We start from the raw sequence: 21193 nt of genomic DNA, 5'->3' as shown, positions 1-21193 counted from the left end.
CCTTTCACAGCTACAGTGTGCTCCAGCCCTCTGCAGTAGAGACTCTCTCTCCAGGTGCATCTCATCATCTCCACCTGTGCATCAGCCTGCAAGCTGCCAGTGGAATTTCCAACAGCACTGTGAACTTAACACCTGTCTCCTGCATTTGCTACCAGGCTTGCTATCATTATTACCATCTCTGCTGGCTCCACGGCCTAACTATCTCTGGTTCCCATACCAGCATATCGATCCCTTGATCGATTATACCACCATACTATTATTGCCATAGACTCTCAGCTTCCACGCTGCTCCATACCCATTGCATTTATTGTTTATTATTGCAAGTATTCCTGCTGCCATATTGTTTTACTTTTCGCTTAATAAACAACATTGCGCACATGCGCAGGAATCCAATCCAGCCTCCTCACTTCTTCCATCCTACCTCCACTGACCCACTAGCGCCCCCTCTGGGGACACAAACCAAACCGAACCTGACATCCTCACATCTTTACAAGGTCATGGCCGTTATGACGGCTCATCACCGTCACCAGGGGATAAGAATTCTTCCGTACCTAGATGATCTTCTGATTTTGGCGAATTCCCAGGAAGTTCTCCTCAGTCATCTCCAACTGACGGTAACCTTCCTTCAGACCCACGGTTGGCTGATAAATTAGAAAACGTCCTCCCTGGTTCCATCTCAGAGAATGGGGCACTTCTGGACACTCACAGTTAAAGAATGTTTCTATCCCTAGACAAAGTCCTGAAAATTCAGGTCAAATATACGTCACTTCCTTCATCGCCCCCGGGTGTCAGTACCCTCGGCGATGCAAATACTCGGTCTGATGGTATCGTCCTTCAACATGATAGAGTACACTCTGTTCCATTCCTGCACTCTACAACAATTCATCCTCTCCAATGGAAACGGCCTGCCTCATCGGATCAGATCTGAAATGATCTCCTTGACTCCAGAGGTTCGCTTGTAGCTGACCTGGTGGCTACAGGACCAACGATTGAGCACGGGTCGCCCGTTCTGGATCCCCAACTGGGTCCTACTGAAAAAGGATGCCAGTCTTCGTGTCTGGGGAGCGGTGACAGAGAAACACTCATTTCAGGGACGTTGGACCAGGGAAGAATCTCTGATTCCAATCAATATACTGGAATTGAGAGCAGTGTTCAATGCACTGTCTTTGGCTCATCTTCTCTTACAGAACAGGCCTGTTCAAGTACAATCAGACAATGCCACCACGGCGGCCTATATCACCCACCATCAGGGCGGCACTCGGAGCCGCATGGCAATGATGGAAGTGTCCAACTTTCTCCAATGGGCGGGATGCCATCTACCAGCCATATCAGTGGTATTCATTCTGGGCTTTCTCAACTGGTAAGCAGAGTTCCTCAGTCACCGGGATATTCACTCCGGAGAGTGGGCTCTTCATCCGGAGGTCTTTCAGCTCCTGAGAGACAGATGGGGTCTACCGGATGTGGATCTCATGGCGTCTTGACACAATCACAAGGTTCAGGTCTTCGTATAATGAATCAGGGACCTTCAGGCAACATTCGTGGACGCATTGGCAGTCCTGTGAAACTTGTGCCTGCCTTATATATTCCCTCCGGTGTCACTTCTGCCCAGGGTTCTTCAGAAGTTCAAACAAGAAGGAGGAACTCTCATTCTAGTCGCTCCAGCATGGCCCAGACGTCACTGGTTCTCAGATCTCCAGGGCCTCTTGGCAGAGTGTCCCCATCTACCTCCTCAGCGACAGGACCTCCTACAGCAGGGACCTTGTCTTCATCCAGACCATGCCAGATTGGCTTTGATTGCGTGGCTCTTGAAGCATCACTCCTGAGGGCCAATGTGTTCTCCAAGGCTGTCATTCAGACTATGCTGAAGGCATGGAAACCAGCTTCTGCCCAGATGTATTACAGACTGTGGCATGCTTACTTCACTTGGTGTGCTGCTAAGAATTATGATGCCTCTAAAATCAGAACTTCCAGAATTTTGGCTTTTCTTCAAAGAGGTTTAGACCTAGGCCGTACCTCTCTCAAGGTACATATTTCTGCCTTGTCTATATGTTTCCAGCGCAAGATTGACTCCATCCCTCATGTACACACATTCCTTCTGGGCATTATATTTACATAGCCTCCCTATGTCCCTCCAGTGGCTCCATGGGATCTGTCTATTGTATTGCAGGCTCTTCAAGAAGCTCCGTTCGAGCCTCTGGAATCTGTGGATCTCAAATGTCTCACGGCCAAGGTCCTTTTTCTTGCTGGCTATTGCCTCTGCGAGGAGGGTTTTGGACTTAGGTGCATTGCCCTGTCGTCCACCCTTTTTGATCTTCCACCGTGACAGGGCTGTTCTCCGAACTAGACCTGGTAGCCTACCTGAGGTGGTTTCATCTTTCCACCTTAACCAAGAGATTGCAGTTCCGGCTTTCATCTCTCCAGACTTGTCGGCTAAAGATCGTTCTTTGGATGTGGTTAGGGTTTTATGTGTCTATGTGGACCGAACCGCTTCCATTAGATGGTCTGATGTCCTCTTTGTCCTTTTCAGATTTCACAAGCATGGCCGGCCTGCAAATAAACAGACTCTGGCCAGATGGATTAGAATGGTGATTGCACAAGCTTATACTCAAGCCGGTCTTCCAGTTCCAGCTACGATTAATGCCCATGATGCTACGCGGTATGTTGGTCCTTCTTTGATGGCACGCCGTTGGTTGTCCACCGAACAATTGTGCAATGCGGCTACGTGGTCTTTAGTACACACATTTCTTAGGTTCTATTCCTTTGATACTTTTGCCTCCCGGGATGCTTCCTTTGGATGCTAGATTCTTATATCTTCTCAGGCACGTCCCTTCCCTTGAAGTACTGCTTTCGGACATCCCTGATGTTTCCCTGTGGAAACCTATGTATCCTGCTGCAGAAAGTAAGAGTTATGGTAGACTTACCATTGTTAACTCTCTTTCTGTGAAGTACATAGGTTCCATAGGGCGCCCACCCTGATGCACCTAGCTTCTTTGGGTTTATATGGCATTGGCCTCTGGTTCCTTCTCCTGTCAGTGAGATTGTGTTCTTCTGTGCCTAACATTTTCCTTCTCTCTTGCCTGCTTCCTGCATTGGACTGGTTAACATAACTGAGCTCACAGTGCCTCAAGGTGGGGTTATAGAGGAGGGACCCATTGCATCCTGGGACAGCTAAGGCTTTGCCTATTGGTGCCTGGATCCAGATCCATCTCTACACCCTGGTGTTTCCCTGTGGAACCTATGTACTTCGCAGAAAGAGAGTTAACAATGGTAAGTATATCATTTCTGTTCCTGTTGTAGCTGATACCTACATCCCAGTTTGTTCATGCTTGGTGCACTACAGATTTCAGCCAGCTTCCTGTAGCCAATGTCTTCCAGAGAAGTATACAGTACATTTATTGGGGCTCATTCCGAGTTGATCGCTAGCTGAATTTGTTCGCTACGCTGCGATGAGGCAAAAACGGCACTTCTGCATATGTGTATGCGGCGCAATGCGCACGCTCAATGTACTTTCGCAACGTCCGCTGTAGTTTCACACAAGGTCTAGCGATGCTTTTCAGTCGCACTGGCTGCCGCAGAGTGATTGACATGAAGTGGGCATTTCTGGGTGGCAACTGACCGTTTTCAGGGAGTGTTAGGAAAAACGCAGGCGTGCCAGGAAAAATGCAGGCGTGGCTGGGTGAACGCAGGGCGTGTTTGTGATGTCAAATCTGGAACTGAATGGTCTGAAGTGATCGCAAGCGCTGAGTAGGTTTTGAGCTATTCTAAAACTGCACTTTTTTTTTGCCGTTCTGCAATGGAAACGATCGCACTATTGCAAAGCTAATATACACTCCCAGAGGGCGGCGGCTTAGCGTTTGCAAGGCAGCGAAAATCTGCTAGTGAGCGACCAACTCGGAATTACCCCCATTATGCGTTCCAGTAGCAAGTGTCATATCTCTCAGCTTACAGACTGTCTACAGTTCTCCCCAGTGAGGGTAATCTGCTCCTGCCCAGGTATAATTTATTATGTTATCATACTGGATTTCTCCTGTTGAGCTGATTGTGCTATACAGTACATCTTATCCTGATTCTGCCATTGCATCATTCATTCTGTTGTACATTAAATGCTTACAGGATGCTACTTGTCTTGCCTTTTTACACTTTTACTCCACCTCATGATCATATTCACCATCCCTGCTGGCAAAAGTGACTGTTGTACTGTATCTAACCATTTATCTTGTATTTAGTAAAGTTTAATTTCTATGAAGAAGAACTTGCTCAGACCCCTTCACCTTCCAGCTGTACTCACCCCTTGGCCACAAGTTTGCCTGATGTTTTGTTTGGTATAACCCTAAATTCGAGATACGTATCATTAATCAGTGTATTGGTGGTCTAGAGAAAAAAGTTGCGGGAACGCAACGAAACGCGTTGGTGCCTGGTGCTGTGCGTGCCCACTATCTGCCAATTCAATCTCCTGAGGAATCTTCACCTGGACCAGGTCCCCATCATCTCTATACTCTTTTGGACTCCCGTTAGAAAAACATCCCTCCCCAGCGTGGAAGCTCCACACAGCCAAACAAGGGACAAGCTCCTGCGGATGCCTACCGCTTAAACACCTTGAACAACTGCTGGTGGTAAATATCATATTTAATGGAACACTAACGGGACATCCTAAGTTTACTATTAGGGGACTGCTTTATTGGAACAGGTTTGAACTGCTTTCATTGACTCATATCAGGACTAAGAGGGGCACTGCTGCTTTGATATCCGACACCCACTAGTGTCTTTTTATACATACCCATGTGTATTTTAAATCATTGTTTTTACAACTATTAAATGTGGTTTTTTCATGTGACCTGCTTCTCTCATATATGACCAAACTAGCGCTTTAATTATTTTCTGTATACACTTGTGTTTTGGGGGTCTGACCAACCCCATTTGTTATAGCTGCTGTGGTGAATCCTCCCAATCAGCGCCTGGAGTAAACTCACCTTAGGGTGGTTTTTTTTCTCCTCTGGTGGTCTAGAGAGGGGCCCACCAGGTTACTCAAAGTCTTTATCTACTGTACTTTTTACTATTTGGGGAGCGCCTTAGTCAGTGCTGTAAGTAGGTTGGTACGAGGTGGTACGGAGTACCATTAAGAAATATGGTGGTAAAACGCAGTACCACCAGCTGGGGTATAATTTATAAGGGCCATTTTTGTGTTTGGGACATAAAATGGTGTCAGTGGCATAACTGTGTGTGGCATAATATGTAATAGGCATTACGGTATGTGTTATAATTAGAGATGTGCACCAGAAATTTTTTGGGTTTTGTGTTTTAGTTTTGGATTCGGTTCCATGGCCGTGTTTTGGATTCGGACGCGTTTTGGCAAAACCTCCCTGAAATTTTTTTGTCGGATTCGGGTGTTTTTTTTAAAAACCCCTCAAAAACAGCTTAAATCATAGAATTTGGTGGTCATTTTGATCCTATAGTATTATTAACCTCAATAACCATAATTTTCACTCATTTCCAGTCTATTCTGAACACCTCACACCTCACAATATTATTTTTAGTCCTAAAATTTGCACCGAGGTCGCTGGATGACTAAGCTAAGTGACACAAACACCTCAATATCACAGGAATTATTCGTTCTAATCAATGGTATTATTGGTCCAAATCACTGGAAGAAAATGACAAATTCACAGGAATTATTCGTTCTAATCAATGGTATTATTGGTCCAAATCACTGGAAGAAAATGACAAAATCACTGGAATTAAATGGCAGTAATGTTGAGAATTATAAAGAGGTGCACTGTGGTCACTGGACGGCTAAGCTAAGCGAGACAAACACCTTAATATCACTGGAATTATTTGTTCTAATCAATGGTATTATTGATCCAAATCACTGGAAGAAAATGACAAAATCACAGGAATTATTCGTTCTAATCAATGGTATTATTGGTCCAAATCACTGGAAGAAAATGACAAAATCACTGGAATTAAATGGCAGTAATGTCGAGAATTATATCAAATGGCAGTACCTCTGGACATATACGGAAGTATCAGACAGGATGGCACTTAAAAAAATAGTCCCCAAACAGCACATGATGCAAAGAAAAGAGAAAAAGAGGTGCACTGTGGTCGCTGGACGGCTAAGCTAAGCTAAGCGACACAAACACCTCAATATCACAGGAATTATTTGTTCTAATCAATGGTATTATTGGTCCAAATCACTGGAAGAAAATGACAAAATCACTGGAATCATTTGGCAAGATCACTGTAATTAATAATTAATTATAAATCAATTGGCCTAGTGAAGTGGAATCTAGATGGGATTTTGTACCAGGGACACAATAACTTCATCAATTGTCTAAATCCCAATGCACTAATGGCGGAAAACGGGCGCACGTCTAACAGCGCACTGATTTTACTGAGCACTGATTATACTGAGCACTGATTATACTGATCACGATGATACTACAGAGAACTGACACTGAGCAGCGAGAACAGCACTGGACTATTGTACTGTAGTAACTGGTCACCACAATGCAGCACTGACACTGAGCACAGATATTAAGCACTGATCAGGATACTAGAAGTGACACAGAGCAGCAAGATACAGCAATGGCCTACTGTACTGCACTACTATATACTGGTGGTCACCAAAATGCTGCACTATACTACTATACTGCTCACAACAATGCAGCACAGATATGGATACTTGAAGTGACACGGAGCTGCAAGATACAGCAATGGCCTACTATAGTGTACTACTATATATACTGGTGGTCACCAAAATGCTGCACTGTACTACTATATACTGCTCACAATAATGCAGCACAGATATCGATACTTAAAGTGACATGGAGCTGCAAGGTACAGCAATGGCCTACTGTACTGTACTACTATATATACACTGATGCTCACCAAAATGCTGCACTGTACTACTATACAGCTCACAACAATGCAGCACAGATAGGGATACTTGAAGTGACACAGAGCTGCAAGGTACAGCAATGGCCTACTGTACTGTACTACTATATACTGGTGGTCACCAAAATGCTGCACTGTACTACTATACTGCTCACAACAATGCAGCACAGATATGGATACTTGAAGTGACACGGAGCTGCAAGATACAGCAATGGCCTACTGTACTGTACTACTATATACTGGTGGTCACCAAAATGCTGCACTGTACTACTATATGGGTGTAGTACGGTATGCCGGCACTCGGGCTCCCAGCGACCAGCATACCGGCGCCGGGAGCCCGACCACCGGCATACCGACAGCGTGGCGAGCGCAAAGGAGCCCCTTGCGGGCTCGCTGCACTCGCCACGCTGCGGGCACGGTATATTCTCCCTCCAGGGGGGTCGTGGCCCCCCACGAGGGAGAATAGTTGTCGGTATGCCGGGTGTCGGGATTCCGGCGCTGGTATACTGTGCGCCGGGATCCCGACATTCGGCATACAGAAGACCACCCCTACTATATAGTATATACTGGTCCCCTAGCAATGCAGCAGATATTGAGCACTGATCATCAGGATACTGTCTAGAACTGAGTCTGACACGGAGCTGCAAGATACAGCAATGGCCTACTGTACTGTACTACTATAATATACTGGTGGTCACCACAATGCAGCACACTGAGCACAGATATTTGCAGCACACAGAGCACAGATATTGAGCTTTTCAGGCAGAGAACGTAGCCACGTCCTCGCCGCTCAAACTCCAATACACGAGTGAAAATGACGGCGACGCACGGCTCTTTCTATGGAAAATGAATCTTGCGAGAATCCGACAGCGGGATGATGACGTTCGGCCTCGTTCAAGTTATACGAGCAAGGCGGGAAGATCCGAGGCTGCCTCGGACCCGTGAAAAACATGTGACGTTTGGGGGTTTCGGATCTCGACGAACCGAACCCGCTCATCTCTAGTTATAATATGTAAGGCATTACGGTGTGTGGCATAATGTGTAATGGGCATTACGGTGTGTGGCATAATGTGTAATGGGTGCTACATTGTCTGGCATAATGTGTAATGGGCATTACGGTGTGTGGAATAATGTGTAATAAGCATTATGGTGTGTGGCATAATACAGTATGTAAAAAGCATTATGGTGTGTGGCATAATGAGTAATGGGCATTATGGTGTTTGGCATAATGTGTAAGGGGCATTACGGTGTGGCATAATGTGGCCATGCCCCTATTGTCATGTTAGCCACTCACCTAGTTTTGTGTGACCACGCCCCCTCATGACACATGATCACGCCCATTTTTACTATCAGTACAACTAAGAAAAATATTCTACTTGCACCACTGTCCTTAGTTGATTTAGGGCCTAATTCAAGGTTGATTGCAAAAGCAAAATCTTCCTCTAATGGGCAAAACTATGGGGATAATTCAGATCTGATCACTGGGCTGCTAATTTTGCTCTCCTGCAATCAGACAGTCGCCGCCAACAGGAGGAGTGTAAATTTGCCGTGCAAGTGTGCGATCGCATGTGTAGCTGAGCTGCTAAAACCCAGTATGTGCAGTCTGTGTGCAACCCTGGACGTAGGGGGTAATTCAGATCTGATCGCTGCTGTGCATTTTCGCACAGCGGGCGATCAGATCCTAACTGTGCATGTGTATGCACCGCAATGCGCACGCGCGTCGGATAGCAATAACCGGTATCGTCAGTCAGCGATAGGATGGTGCGAAAAATCAGATTGCACGGGTGTTCGCAAGGTGATTAACAGGAATAGGCCGTTTGTGGGTGGCAACTGCACGTTTACAGGGAGTGTCCGGAAAAACGCAGGCGTTCCCAAGCGGTTTCAGGGAGGGTGTCTGACGTCAGCTCCAGCCCCGATCAGCCTGTTCTTATCGCACTGGGTGGCGCAGAGACTGCACATTCTGGGTTTTAGCAGCTCAGCTACACATGTGATCGCACACTTGCACGGCGAATTTACACTCCCCCTGTAGGCGGCGACTGTCTGATCGCAGGACAGCAACATTAGCAGCCCAGCAATCAGATCTGAATTACCCCCTTAGTCCTCCAGTGCGATAAAGAACAGGCTGATCGGGGCCGGAGCTGATATCAGACACCCTCCCTGAAAACGCTTGGGAACGCCTGCGTTTTTCCGGGCACTCCCTGTAAATGGTCACTTGCCACTCACAAACGGCCTCTCCCTGTCAATCACCTTGCGTACGCCTGTGCGATCGGATTTTTCGCACCATCCCGATGCTGACCGGCAATGCCCGTTGTTGCTGTCCGACGCACGGGCGCATTGCAGTGCACACGCAGTTAGGATCTGTTCGCCCGCTGGGCGAAAACACACAGCAGCTATCAAATCTGAATTACCTCCTATGTGCACGGCAGGTGGGGCAGATGTAACATGTGCAGAGAGAGTTAGATTTGGGTGGGTTATTTTGTTTCTGTGCAGGGCAAATACTGGATGCTTTATTTTTACACTGCAATTTAGATTTCAGTTTGAACACACCCCACCCAAATCTAACTCTTTCTGCACATGTTATATCTGCCCCACCTGCAGTGCACATGGGCCCCCATTCCGAGTTGTTCGCTCACTAAGCCGCCGCCTACTGGGAGTGAATCTTAGCTTTGCAGAATTGCGAATGAAAGAATCGCAGAATTGCGAAAAGAAATTTCTTTGCAGTTTCTGAGTAGCTCGAGACTTACTCTGCCACTGTGATCAGTTCAGTCAGTTTCGTTCCTGGTTTGACGTCACAAACACACCCAGCGTTCGCCCAGACACTCCTCCGTTTCTCCAGCCACTCCCGCGTTTTTCCCAGAAACAGCTGCGTTTTTTCGCACACACCCATAAAACGGCCAGTTTCCGCCCAGAAACACCCACTTCCTATCAATCACACTCCGATCACCAGAACGAAGAAATTTCTTCGTTAAGCCGTGAGTAAAATACCAAACTTTTTTGCAAATTTACTTGGCGCAGACGCACTGCGAACATTGCGCATGCGCAGTTTGTGACTAATCGCTCCGTTGCAAAAAAAACTAACGAGCGAACAACTCGGTATGAGGGCCATGGTTTTGCCCATTAGAGGAAAATTTTGCTTTTGCAATCAACCTTGAATTAGGCCCTTAAAACTACATAAAGCTGCCCTCGGTACTTCACCTACTATCAGCCTGAACCTTTCTCTAAAACCCTTAACCCTATTCTCAATTCAGCATCTTCCCTGTTGTGGTAACAGCATAAACATTTTAATACAGTATGTTGTAGAATTTTATTGGGATACTAGCGACCCGCCCCTGACTGGGAGCAATTTAAAATTTACTGCGATAGGCTATTTTAACCGAGGTCTTATAAGATTTCCTTGTAGATGACATTAGTAATTTTTTCTCCTAACGTCAGCTCGAAAATATTTTGTTTTGATGGGACACGTGAAAGAGCCACATAAAGTGGTCCATGAGAAAAACACTCTTTACTTAGGTCAACTCCTGCCATGTTGTCTGTCCCTGTGCATTTACTATGGGCAAACGCCATGTATACTCTTACACTGGACGGCCGCGTATGCGCCTACGATCATCCCCTCCCCCATCCACTGCCAGTTTGTCCTTCACCTTTTGACTTCTGTTCCTATTGACTTTAGCTGAAAAGTATAGAAAAACATAAAATGTGGAAAAACATAGAGAAAAACAAACATTTGAAATTAATGTTACTTTGAGAAAAAAAGAATAGGTTTTCACATAAATGAAATAGGAATAGAAAAAAAAGGGAAAACTGAAATTTTGTAACAGTAAATCAGTTTTTCTGGAGAAACCGGATAATACTTATCAATCTCAGAAGCTGACAGGGTCACTAAAAGTTCAGCCCTAACCAGCAATAGGCTATAATGGGGCTGGTTATACAAATATATATATAAAAATAAATGGTGGTCCCCTTTCTAATATATTGGACGTTTTCTCTACATGCATAATTGCAGCTGCAGGCAGATACATGTCTCGAAAATAGTCATGACCCGCTTTTGTTTTTGCTGCCACTCCCCTCTACCACCCCAGTTACTGACTGTCAATTACTTTGTGTTTAAATCCTCACTGTGTCTGGCATCGCCAGGGCCGTCTTTTCGTATGGGCTCAATGGGCTCTTGCCCAAGGGCCCCAGGAGTATAAGGGCCCTAGGCTGATAGCTGAGGGTCTCCTCTTTCCAGGGGTACCAGATTTTTGAAAATCGGCCATGGGGAACAGAGATATCCGACTTGAAAGCAGTGGTCCCCATCCAAGCCTGTTAATTTTCTTTCCAGCCAGATATCTCGGGTTCAGTGTGGCTCTGAAATTTTCTGAGGGTATAATCCAAAACCTGGGACTCTCCCCTTTTGGTGGACACTGGCAGCTTGGCTCTACTATGCCCAGAACCAGAGATATCAGCCTTCAAGCAGCTGGTCCCTGCTCCAGCTCCACACACCTAATATGCAGTTTTAGATTTTCGTTGGTGAATCGCTCTGGCTCCTGAACTCTGATCCCCAAGTCCCCAGGACCTTCTGAAAGGTGGAACTCTCTAGTTTTTTTATCCCATTCATAGCTAAGAAATATATTTTCATGAACTTGAGATATCTGCAGTCAAGCAAGCTGCCCTCCCACCGGAAAATGATAAATATTAAGCCCATTCCACTATCCACCCCTCCCCTACGTATTAAACACCCCCTACCACCCTGGAAGTCATGTACCAGGGCTTCTTCATTCAGCCCAATGCCCCGTTCTACAGCTTAGCCCCATCTGTGCAGTAAAGGAATAATTAGCAGAAATTAGTGCTCCAGGTCCTACACGCTGAGCGGAAGATAGAACACCCCCTACACGGGACATCAAAGCTGCTGCTGATAGCAACCCCTACCGCTGGAGGATGGGTAGGGACCCAGTGCATTGCTGTGCCCAGGGGCCTACACTGCTGTTGAGACGGCCCTGGGCATTGCAAAGGTTCCTTGGCACATGTGCAGTGCGTTCACGGCGCATGCAAAGTCTACTGATAATCGCTCAGTTGTGTGAATGTTAACTTATGCAATGGGAATGGTAGGAGCAAGAAGCCTATCTGCAGACAGTTTTAGTTTCGCTGGTAGCCATTGGCGTAGCTACCATAGATGCAGGGAGGGCAACTGCTATGGGGCCCAGAGCTGAGGGGGGCCCATCTTCCCTGTCACAGTTACATGTGTTATATAAATTTATTGCCATTGGGTGGTACGTACGGTAGGGAACCTTTCATACTTTGTTCTTGGTGCCTGTAATATATCTAGGTATGCCCCTGGACTTGCTCATTGTAGTGTGGTATAAAATGAACTGGAGGGCATTTTAATGTTATATAATATGAACCGGGGCACTGTAATGAGGCACATTATGAACAGGGAGCACTATATATCATAATGTGAATTGGGGGTACTGTGCGGCATAATGTGTACTGGCAGCTCTGGAATGTGACATAGGGTGAAATTAAGCACTACAGTGATTCATAAAAGAAACTAGGGCACTACTATGGGGCATAACATTAAATAAGGCGCTACTATGGTTCAGAAAATGAACTAGGGCACTATTATAGTGCATCAAATGAACAACTGCTGTAGAGAAGTGTCTCTCTAGAAGCATTGGGACGGGGGCCCCTTTAAAATGTTGCTATGGGGCCCACAAAGTTCTGGCTATGCACCTGGTGGTAGCGGCACGCCAGCAGTGATGAATGGTGCCTCCTCCAACTCATTGTTGTTTGGATTCCATCACAGTGTCCGCAGCCGTGTAACATACTACCATCTTCAGGCAGACCTCTGTGTTATTGGCTTCACTTTCAGTTCCAGTCACCATTGTGGTCCTATGAGTATTCCATAGAATCCCCATAGATCAAATACAGTGTGATTGTATCAATGAATGATGTGGTAACGGGGGCCACAAATAGTAAGCCTGAGGCTGCATCTAATAGCACCCAGACGGCCAGTGGCAAGAGGAAAATGCCTGAATTAGTGAATGCCAGACAACATACCCTCCAACATGACCCGCCCCACTAGGTACAAAATGCTCTGTTTCTGGACTTCCCTCATAATTTATTATTGCCATCACCTGTGAAGAAACATCATTTAACTAGTTCAACACAGGTGATGAAAATCATAAATTAAGAGGGAAGTCCAGAAACAGAGCATTTTGTACCTAGTGGGACGGGTCATGTTGGAGGGTCTGAGACAGCCCCATGTCTTCAATGGTCAATTTACCCATGGATGTGGCTACATGATATGTATTCACGATGAAATAAACTTTATATTTATTCTGAGAATGATTCGACAATAGGAAAAAAAGAAAAGAAAAACAAAGCCAAATCACATTTATAAGTAACTTTTTTGGCATAGGCAGCCTCTCAACACAGTTTATTTCCCGAACATGGTAAATCGGCATGGAGTTTGTATGTACTCCAAGTGTTTGCAGAGTTTTCCCCCACACTCAAAAAACATACTGGTCAGTTATTTTGAATCTTACAAAATGAACACTCTTGTGCGACCGCTTTTCTGCTAAGGCAGGGGTACGCAACCTGCTGCTCTCTAGCTGCTGTGGAACTACACATCCCAGCATGCCCTGCCACAGTTTTAGAACATCCTCAGGCGCGCACGCAGGGGGGGTTTTTGAGTACCTAGAAACCCCCCCCCAAAGCCGCTGATCTATCGAACTGCTGTTTGACGTTTTTTTGATATTGCAGCAGTCCGTGTCTCCCTCTGCGTGGCCGCACACTGAGAGAGCTGGCAGCTGCATGTAGGGGGAGCTGCAGCTCCTCAGCCTCAGGCTGAGATGCGCAGTGTGTGTTCTCCCTGCCAGCAGCCAGCCCACGGGACTCACTGTGAGAGATCTCCAGTGGCGCAGTCAGCGGGAACCAGGTGGTTGATCACGGTAATTGCTGAGTACTGTAGTGGTCCAAGGTACTATGTGACAGATGCGGCCATATCAGTGCGGGAACCGAGGGGGGGGAGGGGGGATGTGCGCCCCCGGCTCTGCATGATGCGGCTATCGGACGCCGCCAGCGTGAGTGCGGGAACCGGGCGGGGGGAGGGGAGAGGGGAGAGGGGAGATAAATTATGCGGGCACTGATGTTTCATAATAAATGCTGAGCTCTGACACATGAGTGAGCGTGTCCCTGTCTGTCTATGGGTGGTGGTGGGGGGAATGATGATGATGCTTGCTGTGTGTGCTGCCTGTTGTCTGTGTGTGTTTAGAAGGGGGGGGGGGGGGGTAGTAGGGTAGGTAGGGGTAGAGAGGAATGGTTACGCTGCCCAGTCTGGAGGTTCTAAATCCGAGTGGGAGAAGTGACTCTCTGATGTCACTAGGGAAGGAGACACGTCACCAGGAGGAGGAGCTACGGCCAAACAGGGTACCCGAAAAGTACCCTCGTGGACTCGCTTTGCTCGTCACCGGGTTACTAAAGGTAATAGTTGGTGGCGTGGATAGTAGAGGAACTATCCCGCTTGCCTAGCTCCCCCCCCCCTTGTGTCATGGCTTCTCCCCCTGATATAAAAGGTCCCTTAGGCCACTTGGATCTAGGATCTACCTAATGATCATAGTGCTTGCTGCATGCTGATTTATTGGGGGAGGGGTATGTGGTTTGACTTTTTTTCATTGGTCTATACCCAATTCTTTGGAATCCCCCCTTTAAAATTCCTGCGCTTGCCACTGATCCTAACAGAAATCCTGCAGTAGGACATGCTTTGATGTGTAGTTCCACAGCAGCTGGAGAGCCACAGGTTGCCTACCCTTGTGCTAGGGACTTCAGACAATAAGCTTCATGGGGCCTTTACTAAAATGAATGACATATACTCTCTGTACAATGCTGCATAAATTAGTAGTGCTGCAGTATGGGGGTCATTCGGAGTTGTTCGCTCGTTGCCGATTTTCGCAACGGAGCGATTAATGCGAAAATGCGCATGGTTTGCAGTGCGCATGCGCTAAGTATTTTAGCTCAAAACTTAGTAGATTTACTCACGGCAGAACGAAGAATTTCCATCGTTGAAGTGATCATAGTGTGATTGACAGGAAGTGGGTGTTTCTGGGCGGAAACTCAGCGTTTTCACAGCGTTTGCTGAAAAACGCAGGCATGCCAGAGAAAAACGCGGGAGTGTCTGGAGAAACGGGGGAGTGGCTGGCCGAACGCAGGGCATGTTTGTGACGTCAAACCATGAACGAAACTGACTGAACTGATCGCTAATCGTGAGTAGGTCCGGAGCTGCTCAGAAACTGCTAAGAATTATTTATTCGCAATTCTGCTAATCTGTCGTTCGCAACTCTGCTAAGCAAAGATACACTCCCTGAGGGCGGCGGCCTAGCGTGTGCATTTCTGCTAAAATCTGCTAGCGAGCGAACAACTCGGAATCACCCTCTATATACTGTACATAAACAATAATTATACTAGATTTTATTTAACTATTAACATACATTTTTGTGTTACAGGCACACAATCTAAAAGTATTTACCAACACACAGATAAAGAGACCAGTGAGATGTGCTGCAGCATATATCCGTGCCCGCTCTTCAGTGCAAATGAAAAAAATTAAAACTGAAGGTACAACATCAATAAAAGATCCAGATGAAAAATGAATCTTTAACTATACAAAATCCAAACTGTTTTATGTTATTCTAATTGAACACTTTACTTACTATTACATACAGTACCTTCTTTAATGAGCCAAAAATGTATACAGTAGATATGAAATAATGGCAAATACAAAAATGAATACTGTACACAGCATGTAAAAGTTAAGAAGCCTATTTATTATATACTTTATTCTCATCTGTGCTTGAGTATCATACCCTCCAACCGTACCTTTTTAATAGGTACAGTACCTTTTTTTATGGTCTGTACCGATTTCTGGCTCTCTAAACTTCCATTGAAAGTATAGGAAAAGCCCTTTACCCGTGGCCACGCCCCCTTTTCTAATTTTTACCGATTTTTATGTGTAAAATGTTGGAGGATATGGAGTATACTTTCTAATTGGGGTACCTTTGTTTGGAGATTGCTTACACTTTTGATTTGGCTCATTAATTATTCACATGATTGTCATGCTTTTGGCATACAGTATAGTCATTTATTTTCAGAATTTTTGTTTTCATTGACTTATCTACAGTTTACTGTATGTACAATGGGCCTAATTAAGACCTGATCGCTAGGGTGCGTTTTTTGCATCCCTGCGAGATCAGGTAGTCATCGCCTGCAGGGGGAGGGGGAAATCGCTGTGCAGCAGTGCGATCTCATGTGCAGGAGATATGCACAAACAGAAGTTTGTGCAGTCTCTGCACAGATCAGGACTTACTCTTCCAGTGCGATGATCGGGGCCGGAGCTGACGTCAGAAACCCTTCCTCCAAACGCCCGGTCTCTCCTGCGTTTTCCCGGACACTCCCCTAAAACGGTCAGTTGCCACCCACAAATGGCCTCTTCCTGTCAGTCACCTTGCGATCTCCCGTGCGATCGCATTTTTTGCACCATCCCATCGCAGCCTGGCGCTCCCCTTCGCTGCGGACCGTCGCACCTGTGCATTGCGGTGCATACGCATGCGCAGTTCAGACTTGATCGCCCGCTGTGCGAAAACGCGCAGCAGCGATCAGGTCTGAATTAGGCCCAATGTTCTAATTGTATATTTACTGTATATTCTTATATTATTACACAGTTATTTAAATTACTTCTTTATTAAAATAGAACTCTGAAACACTTATTTTGTAATGCATTAAAATACAACTGGCTCATTTATCAGGATTGCATATTGCATGTTATCTGGTGGGATCTTACCATCCAGGATCACCTTGAAATATGCGATCCTAACGGTGGGATGTATCACCCTGCACATGCAGGGACAACTGCTCCGAAAGGGCTTCCCCGCATTGTGCCAAGCGGGGTGACCGTGCCTCTGCGCATGTGCGGTAACCTCACCTCCGTGCACAGAGACCATTTCCGGCGGAGGGTGGTGTAATGGTTAGCATTACTACCTCACAGCACTGAGGTCATGGGTTCGATTCCCACCATGGTCCTAACTGTGTGGAGTTTGTATATTCTCCCCATGCTTGTGTTGGTTTCCTCCTGGTACTCCAGTTTCCTCCCACAATCCAAAAATACACTGTCAGGATAACTGGCTCACAACAAAATTAACCTTAGCATGAATGTGTGTACATGTGGTAGTAGAGAATAAAGATTGTAAGCTCCACCAGGGCAGGGACCAGTTATTCTCTGTAACGCGTTGCAGAATATGTGTGCACTATATAAATAGTAAATAAATAACCCTGCAGGAACTACATCCCACGATGTGTAGCCCATAGGCTGCAATGGGCTACAGCAGTCCGGAGATTGTGGTAGCTGCGAAGATCAATATCGACAAAATTTTGCATTCCCGATATTGATACCTCGGACAGGCTGCGAGCGGCAATGGAGGGCCAGCTGCGGGTGGTAATGGAGGGAACGCAGCAAGTATCGGAGATACCTGCTGGGATCCCTATTTCATACATTCGGGGGGTACATCAGGGCCGAAACTAGGGGGGGGCTAGGGGGGCAGGCGACCTGGGCGCCAGATTGGAGGGGGCGCCGAGACCCCCTAACACCCGCCGCGGCACTTACTTTTAAACCCCCTTCTCCCGAGTGCCCAGCTCGGGGGGCGGGGTTTCGCGGAATGACGCGATTGCGTCGTGACGTCCCGGCGCAAACGCGTCATTCCACGAAACCCCGCCGGAGGAGGGAGAAGGGGGAGCCCGGAGCCGCGCAGACGAGGAGGGAGAGGCGGCTGAAGAGCGGCGAGAACCGCTTCAAATGTAAGTCAGCCCGTCTCCCTTCCTCTCTCTCTCTCTCCCTCCACCACCTGCCGCAATGTGTAAAATGGGGACCTGTGCCTGCCGCAATGTGTAAAATGGGGACACTTGCCAGCGTACTGTGTAAAATGGGGACCTGTGCCTGCCGCTATGTGTAAAATGGGGACACTTGCCAGCGTACTGTGTAAAATGGGGACCTGTGCCTGCCACTATGTGTAAAATGGGGACACTTGCCAGCGTACTGTGTAAAATGGGGACCTGTGCCTGCCGCAATGTGTAAAATGGGGACACTTGCCAGCGTACTGTGTAAAATGGGGACCTGTGCCTGCCGCAATGTGTAAAATGGGGACCTGTGCCTGCCGCAATGTGTAAAATGGGGACCTGTGCCTGCCGCAATGTGTAAAATGGGGACACTTGCCAGCGTACTGTGTAAAATGGGGACCTGTGCCTGCCGCTATGTGTAAAATGGGGACACTTGCCAGCGTACTGTGTAAAATGGAGACCTGTGCCTGCCGCTATGTGTAAAATGGGGACCTGTGCCTGCCGCTATGTGTAAAATGGGGACACTTGCCAGCGTACTGTGTAAAATGGGGACCTGTGCCTGCCGCTATGTGTAAAATGGGGACACTTGCCAGCGTACTGTGTAAAATGGGGACCTGTGCCGGCTGCAATGTGTAAAATGGGGACACTTGCCAGCGTACTGTGTAAAATGGGGACCTGTGCCTGCCACTATGTGTAAAATGGGGACACTTGCCAGCGTACTGTGTAAAATGGGGACCTGTGCCTGCCGCAATGTGTAAAATGGGGACACTTGCCAGCGTACTGTGTAAAATGGGGACCTGTGCCTGCCGCAATGTGTAAAATGGGGACACTTTTTCCTGCCGCAATGTGTAAAATGGGGACACTTTTTCCTGCCGCAATGTGTAAAATGGGGTCACCTGTCTGCCGCAATGTGTAAAATGGGGAATGGGGACACTTGCCTGTCGTACTGTGTAAAATGGGGACACTTTTTCCTGGATATGAAATGTATGTTAGAAAAGGCAGTTTTTCAGGTAAAAAAGTTCTGAAAGATATATATATATATATATATATATATATATAATATTGTTATTCATTTATTTTTTATTTTTTTTATTTAATTTTATTATTTTTATTTATTTATTGTAAAATATATATTTTTTTTTTGCGGGGGGGGGGGGGGGGGGGGGGTCGTCAAATGACTACCTTGCCCTGGGTGACAAAAATCGTAGTTTCGGCCCTGGGTACATAGTATTTGCGGCTAGCCCCCGAAAACGTGTTTTCGGAGACATAGCCGCAAATACTGTTAAGTGGGCATTGGGCACCATAGTCATTATCATTATGAGGTCATGTAATACCTTTTTCTCAAAACATACACATCACAAACATCACAAATTAACTTTTTTTTTTAATAGAACTTTGTGCATTTTTTTGTAGCATTAGAGTACGTGCTCCTCTTTTATATATCTGTCATCTGTATAAATATAGCTTGGGCAAAACCTGGGTCAAATATACAATTTAGGGGCCTAATTCAGACCTGATCGCTGTTGTGCGAAATCGCAAGGCGGGCGATTATCGAATGACTGCGCATGCGTACGGATCGTAGTGCACACGCGCAAGGCCAAACTGCGAAAAAATCCAGCATCTTTTTTGATCGCTATGCGTACGCAGGTTGATTGACAGTAAGCGGACGTTTGGGGGTGGAAACTGGACGTTTTCTGGGAGTGTCAGGAAAAACGCCGGCGTTCCCAAGCGTTTTCAGGGAAGGTGTGTGATGTCAGCTCTGCCCCGATCAGCGTGTTTGTATTGCACTGTAGGAGTAGGTCCTGGGCTACGCACAGACTGCACACACTGGAAAAAAACATATGATGGTGAGTGAGTTGCGAACGGAATTGCAGCTGACCGGCGTTTGCAAAGCTTTTTGCACGGCGTACGCAGACTTGCACGGGGCAGGTATTCACTCTGTCTGGGCGGCGACTATCTGATCGCAAACCTCTGCAAATTCGCAGAGGAGCGATCAGGTCTGAATTAGGCCCTAAGTCTGATCCAAGATGTGCTGCAAATGTGCTAGATGATATTTACAGTATGGTGCTGTTTGCCATATTACTCAATCAGGTAGAAATACAATATAACATTTGCCATTTATTTTTCTTTCATTCCCCATTCTATTCACCATCTGTCTATGGCTTCCATTATTTTTTCAAGGAAAAGGTCAAGAGCTGAAGAAGCATCTCGCAAGAACAAACTTCCCTGACACCTGGTTATTTGACTTAGTTTCTGTAGGGTAAGTAGTTCTCAGTTATAGTTATATGTCAGTGAACCAGTTCCACAGGTACTATTACACAAATATTTAATAATATGTCATATTCACTGGCGTTGGTATCGGGATCCCGGCGTTTGGTATCCTGGCTGTCAAAGTACCGACAGCAGCATCCCAATGATTAAAAAAGACACTGGGTATTTTAGACAAGTAATCCTGATGCCTAACCCCCTAACCCTACCCTACCTTTCTCACAGCCTAAACCTAACCCTTCGCCCCCCTCACCCTAACCGGTGGTGCCTAAGCCTGACCCCCTTCCTCGCAGCCTTACCCTAATCCTGCCTCCCCCGCAGTTTAACCCTAGCCCTCACTCCCAACAGCCTAATCCTAACCCTTCTCCCGCCCTTTCCCCAGCAGCCTAACCCTTCATCCCCCCCCCCCCCCCTCCCCAGCAGCCTAACCCTAGCTTACCTCTCCGGCGGCTCATGCAAGCATCGCTCCGGTGCAGGGATAGTTTTGAATGTTGAGATCCCGGTGTGGCATTCTGAGTAGTGTCGGGATTCCAGCGTCAGTATTTTAACTGCCGGGATCTTGACCAAATTCCATTCACTGATTATACTACACAACTTATCTTGGTATTATTCTCTAAACCTGGTAATCAGGAGAAGAAGGCCCCTACAAGCCTGTATCTTATTACCTAACAAGTTATTACAGTATTTTCCCCTCTCATAATTCTTAACCTGGGTACACAGGGCAATATAGAGTATCGGCAGTTCGAGCGAACGCCCGTTATATATCGCAAGCGGGTTGGTGGGTATTTACACCCGATATGTCTGTGAATGACGTTGTTCACAGACCTATTGCGTCTGCTGTGCAGCACAGCCGATGTCCGAAATATCTACAGATATACAGTATCAGTGCATCTGGCTGTGTGCATGGGCGGTCCTCCAACCATCCGTACACTTACTGCAGGGACTGACGTCAAAGCTGTGTGGGTAAATTCAAATGCCCGCCCAGCTGTGATGTTAGGACGATACATTGAGTGGCCAATCAGTGAGTGCATTGGCATTTCTATAATGGGTGCAATGTGTGCAGTACAAACTGCACCCATATTTTAATACTTACCTTTCCAGAGTCCTGCGTCGGGAGCTGCAGCCGATGCAAAAATCACACCCAAAATGGAGGCCATCCATGCACAGT

The 21193-nt window shown here is 46.6% G+C and overlaps 1 protein-coding gene across 2 annotated transcripts in view; it reads left to right on the top strand.

The window, feature by feature from the left end:
* LOC135056662 (alpha-2-macroglobulin-like) overlaps window positions 1–21193 on the top strand; it is a 644880-nt gene that overhangs the window by 333992 nt on the left and 289695 nt on the right. For both annotated transcript variants that reach the window (XM_063962106.1, XM_063962105.1), the window contains exons 17-18: window positions 15375–15486; window positions 19939–20017. In XM_063962106.1, the coding sequence (XP_063818176.1) occupies window positions 15375–15486; window positions 19939–20017 (191 nt within the window). The remainder of the gene's footprint in view (window positions 1–15374; window positions 15487–19938; window positions 20018–21193) is intronic.

Source organism: Pseudophryne corroboree, chromosome 3 (genome assembly GCF_028390025.1).
Source record: "Pseudophryne corroboree isolate aPseCor3 chromosome 3, aPseCor3.hap2, whole genome shotgun sequence".
Taxonomy (NCBI): Eukaryota; Metazoa; Chordata; class Amphibia; order Anura; family Myobatrachidae; genus Pseudophryne; species Pseudophryne corroboree.
Note: the sequence above shows the minus strand (reverse complement) of the source record. Positions and strands in the feature narration are given on the sequence as shown.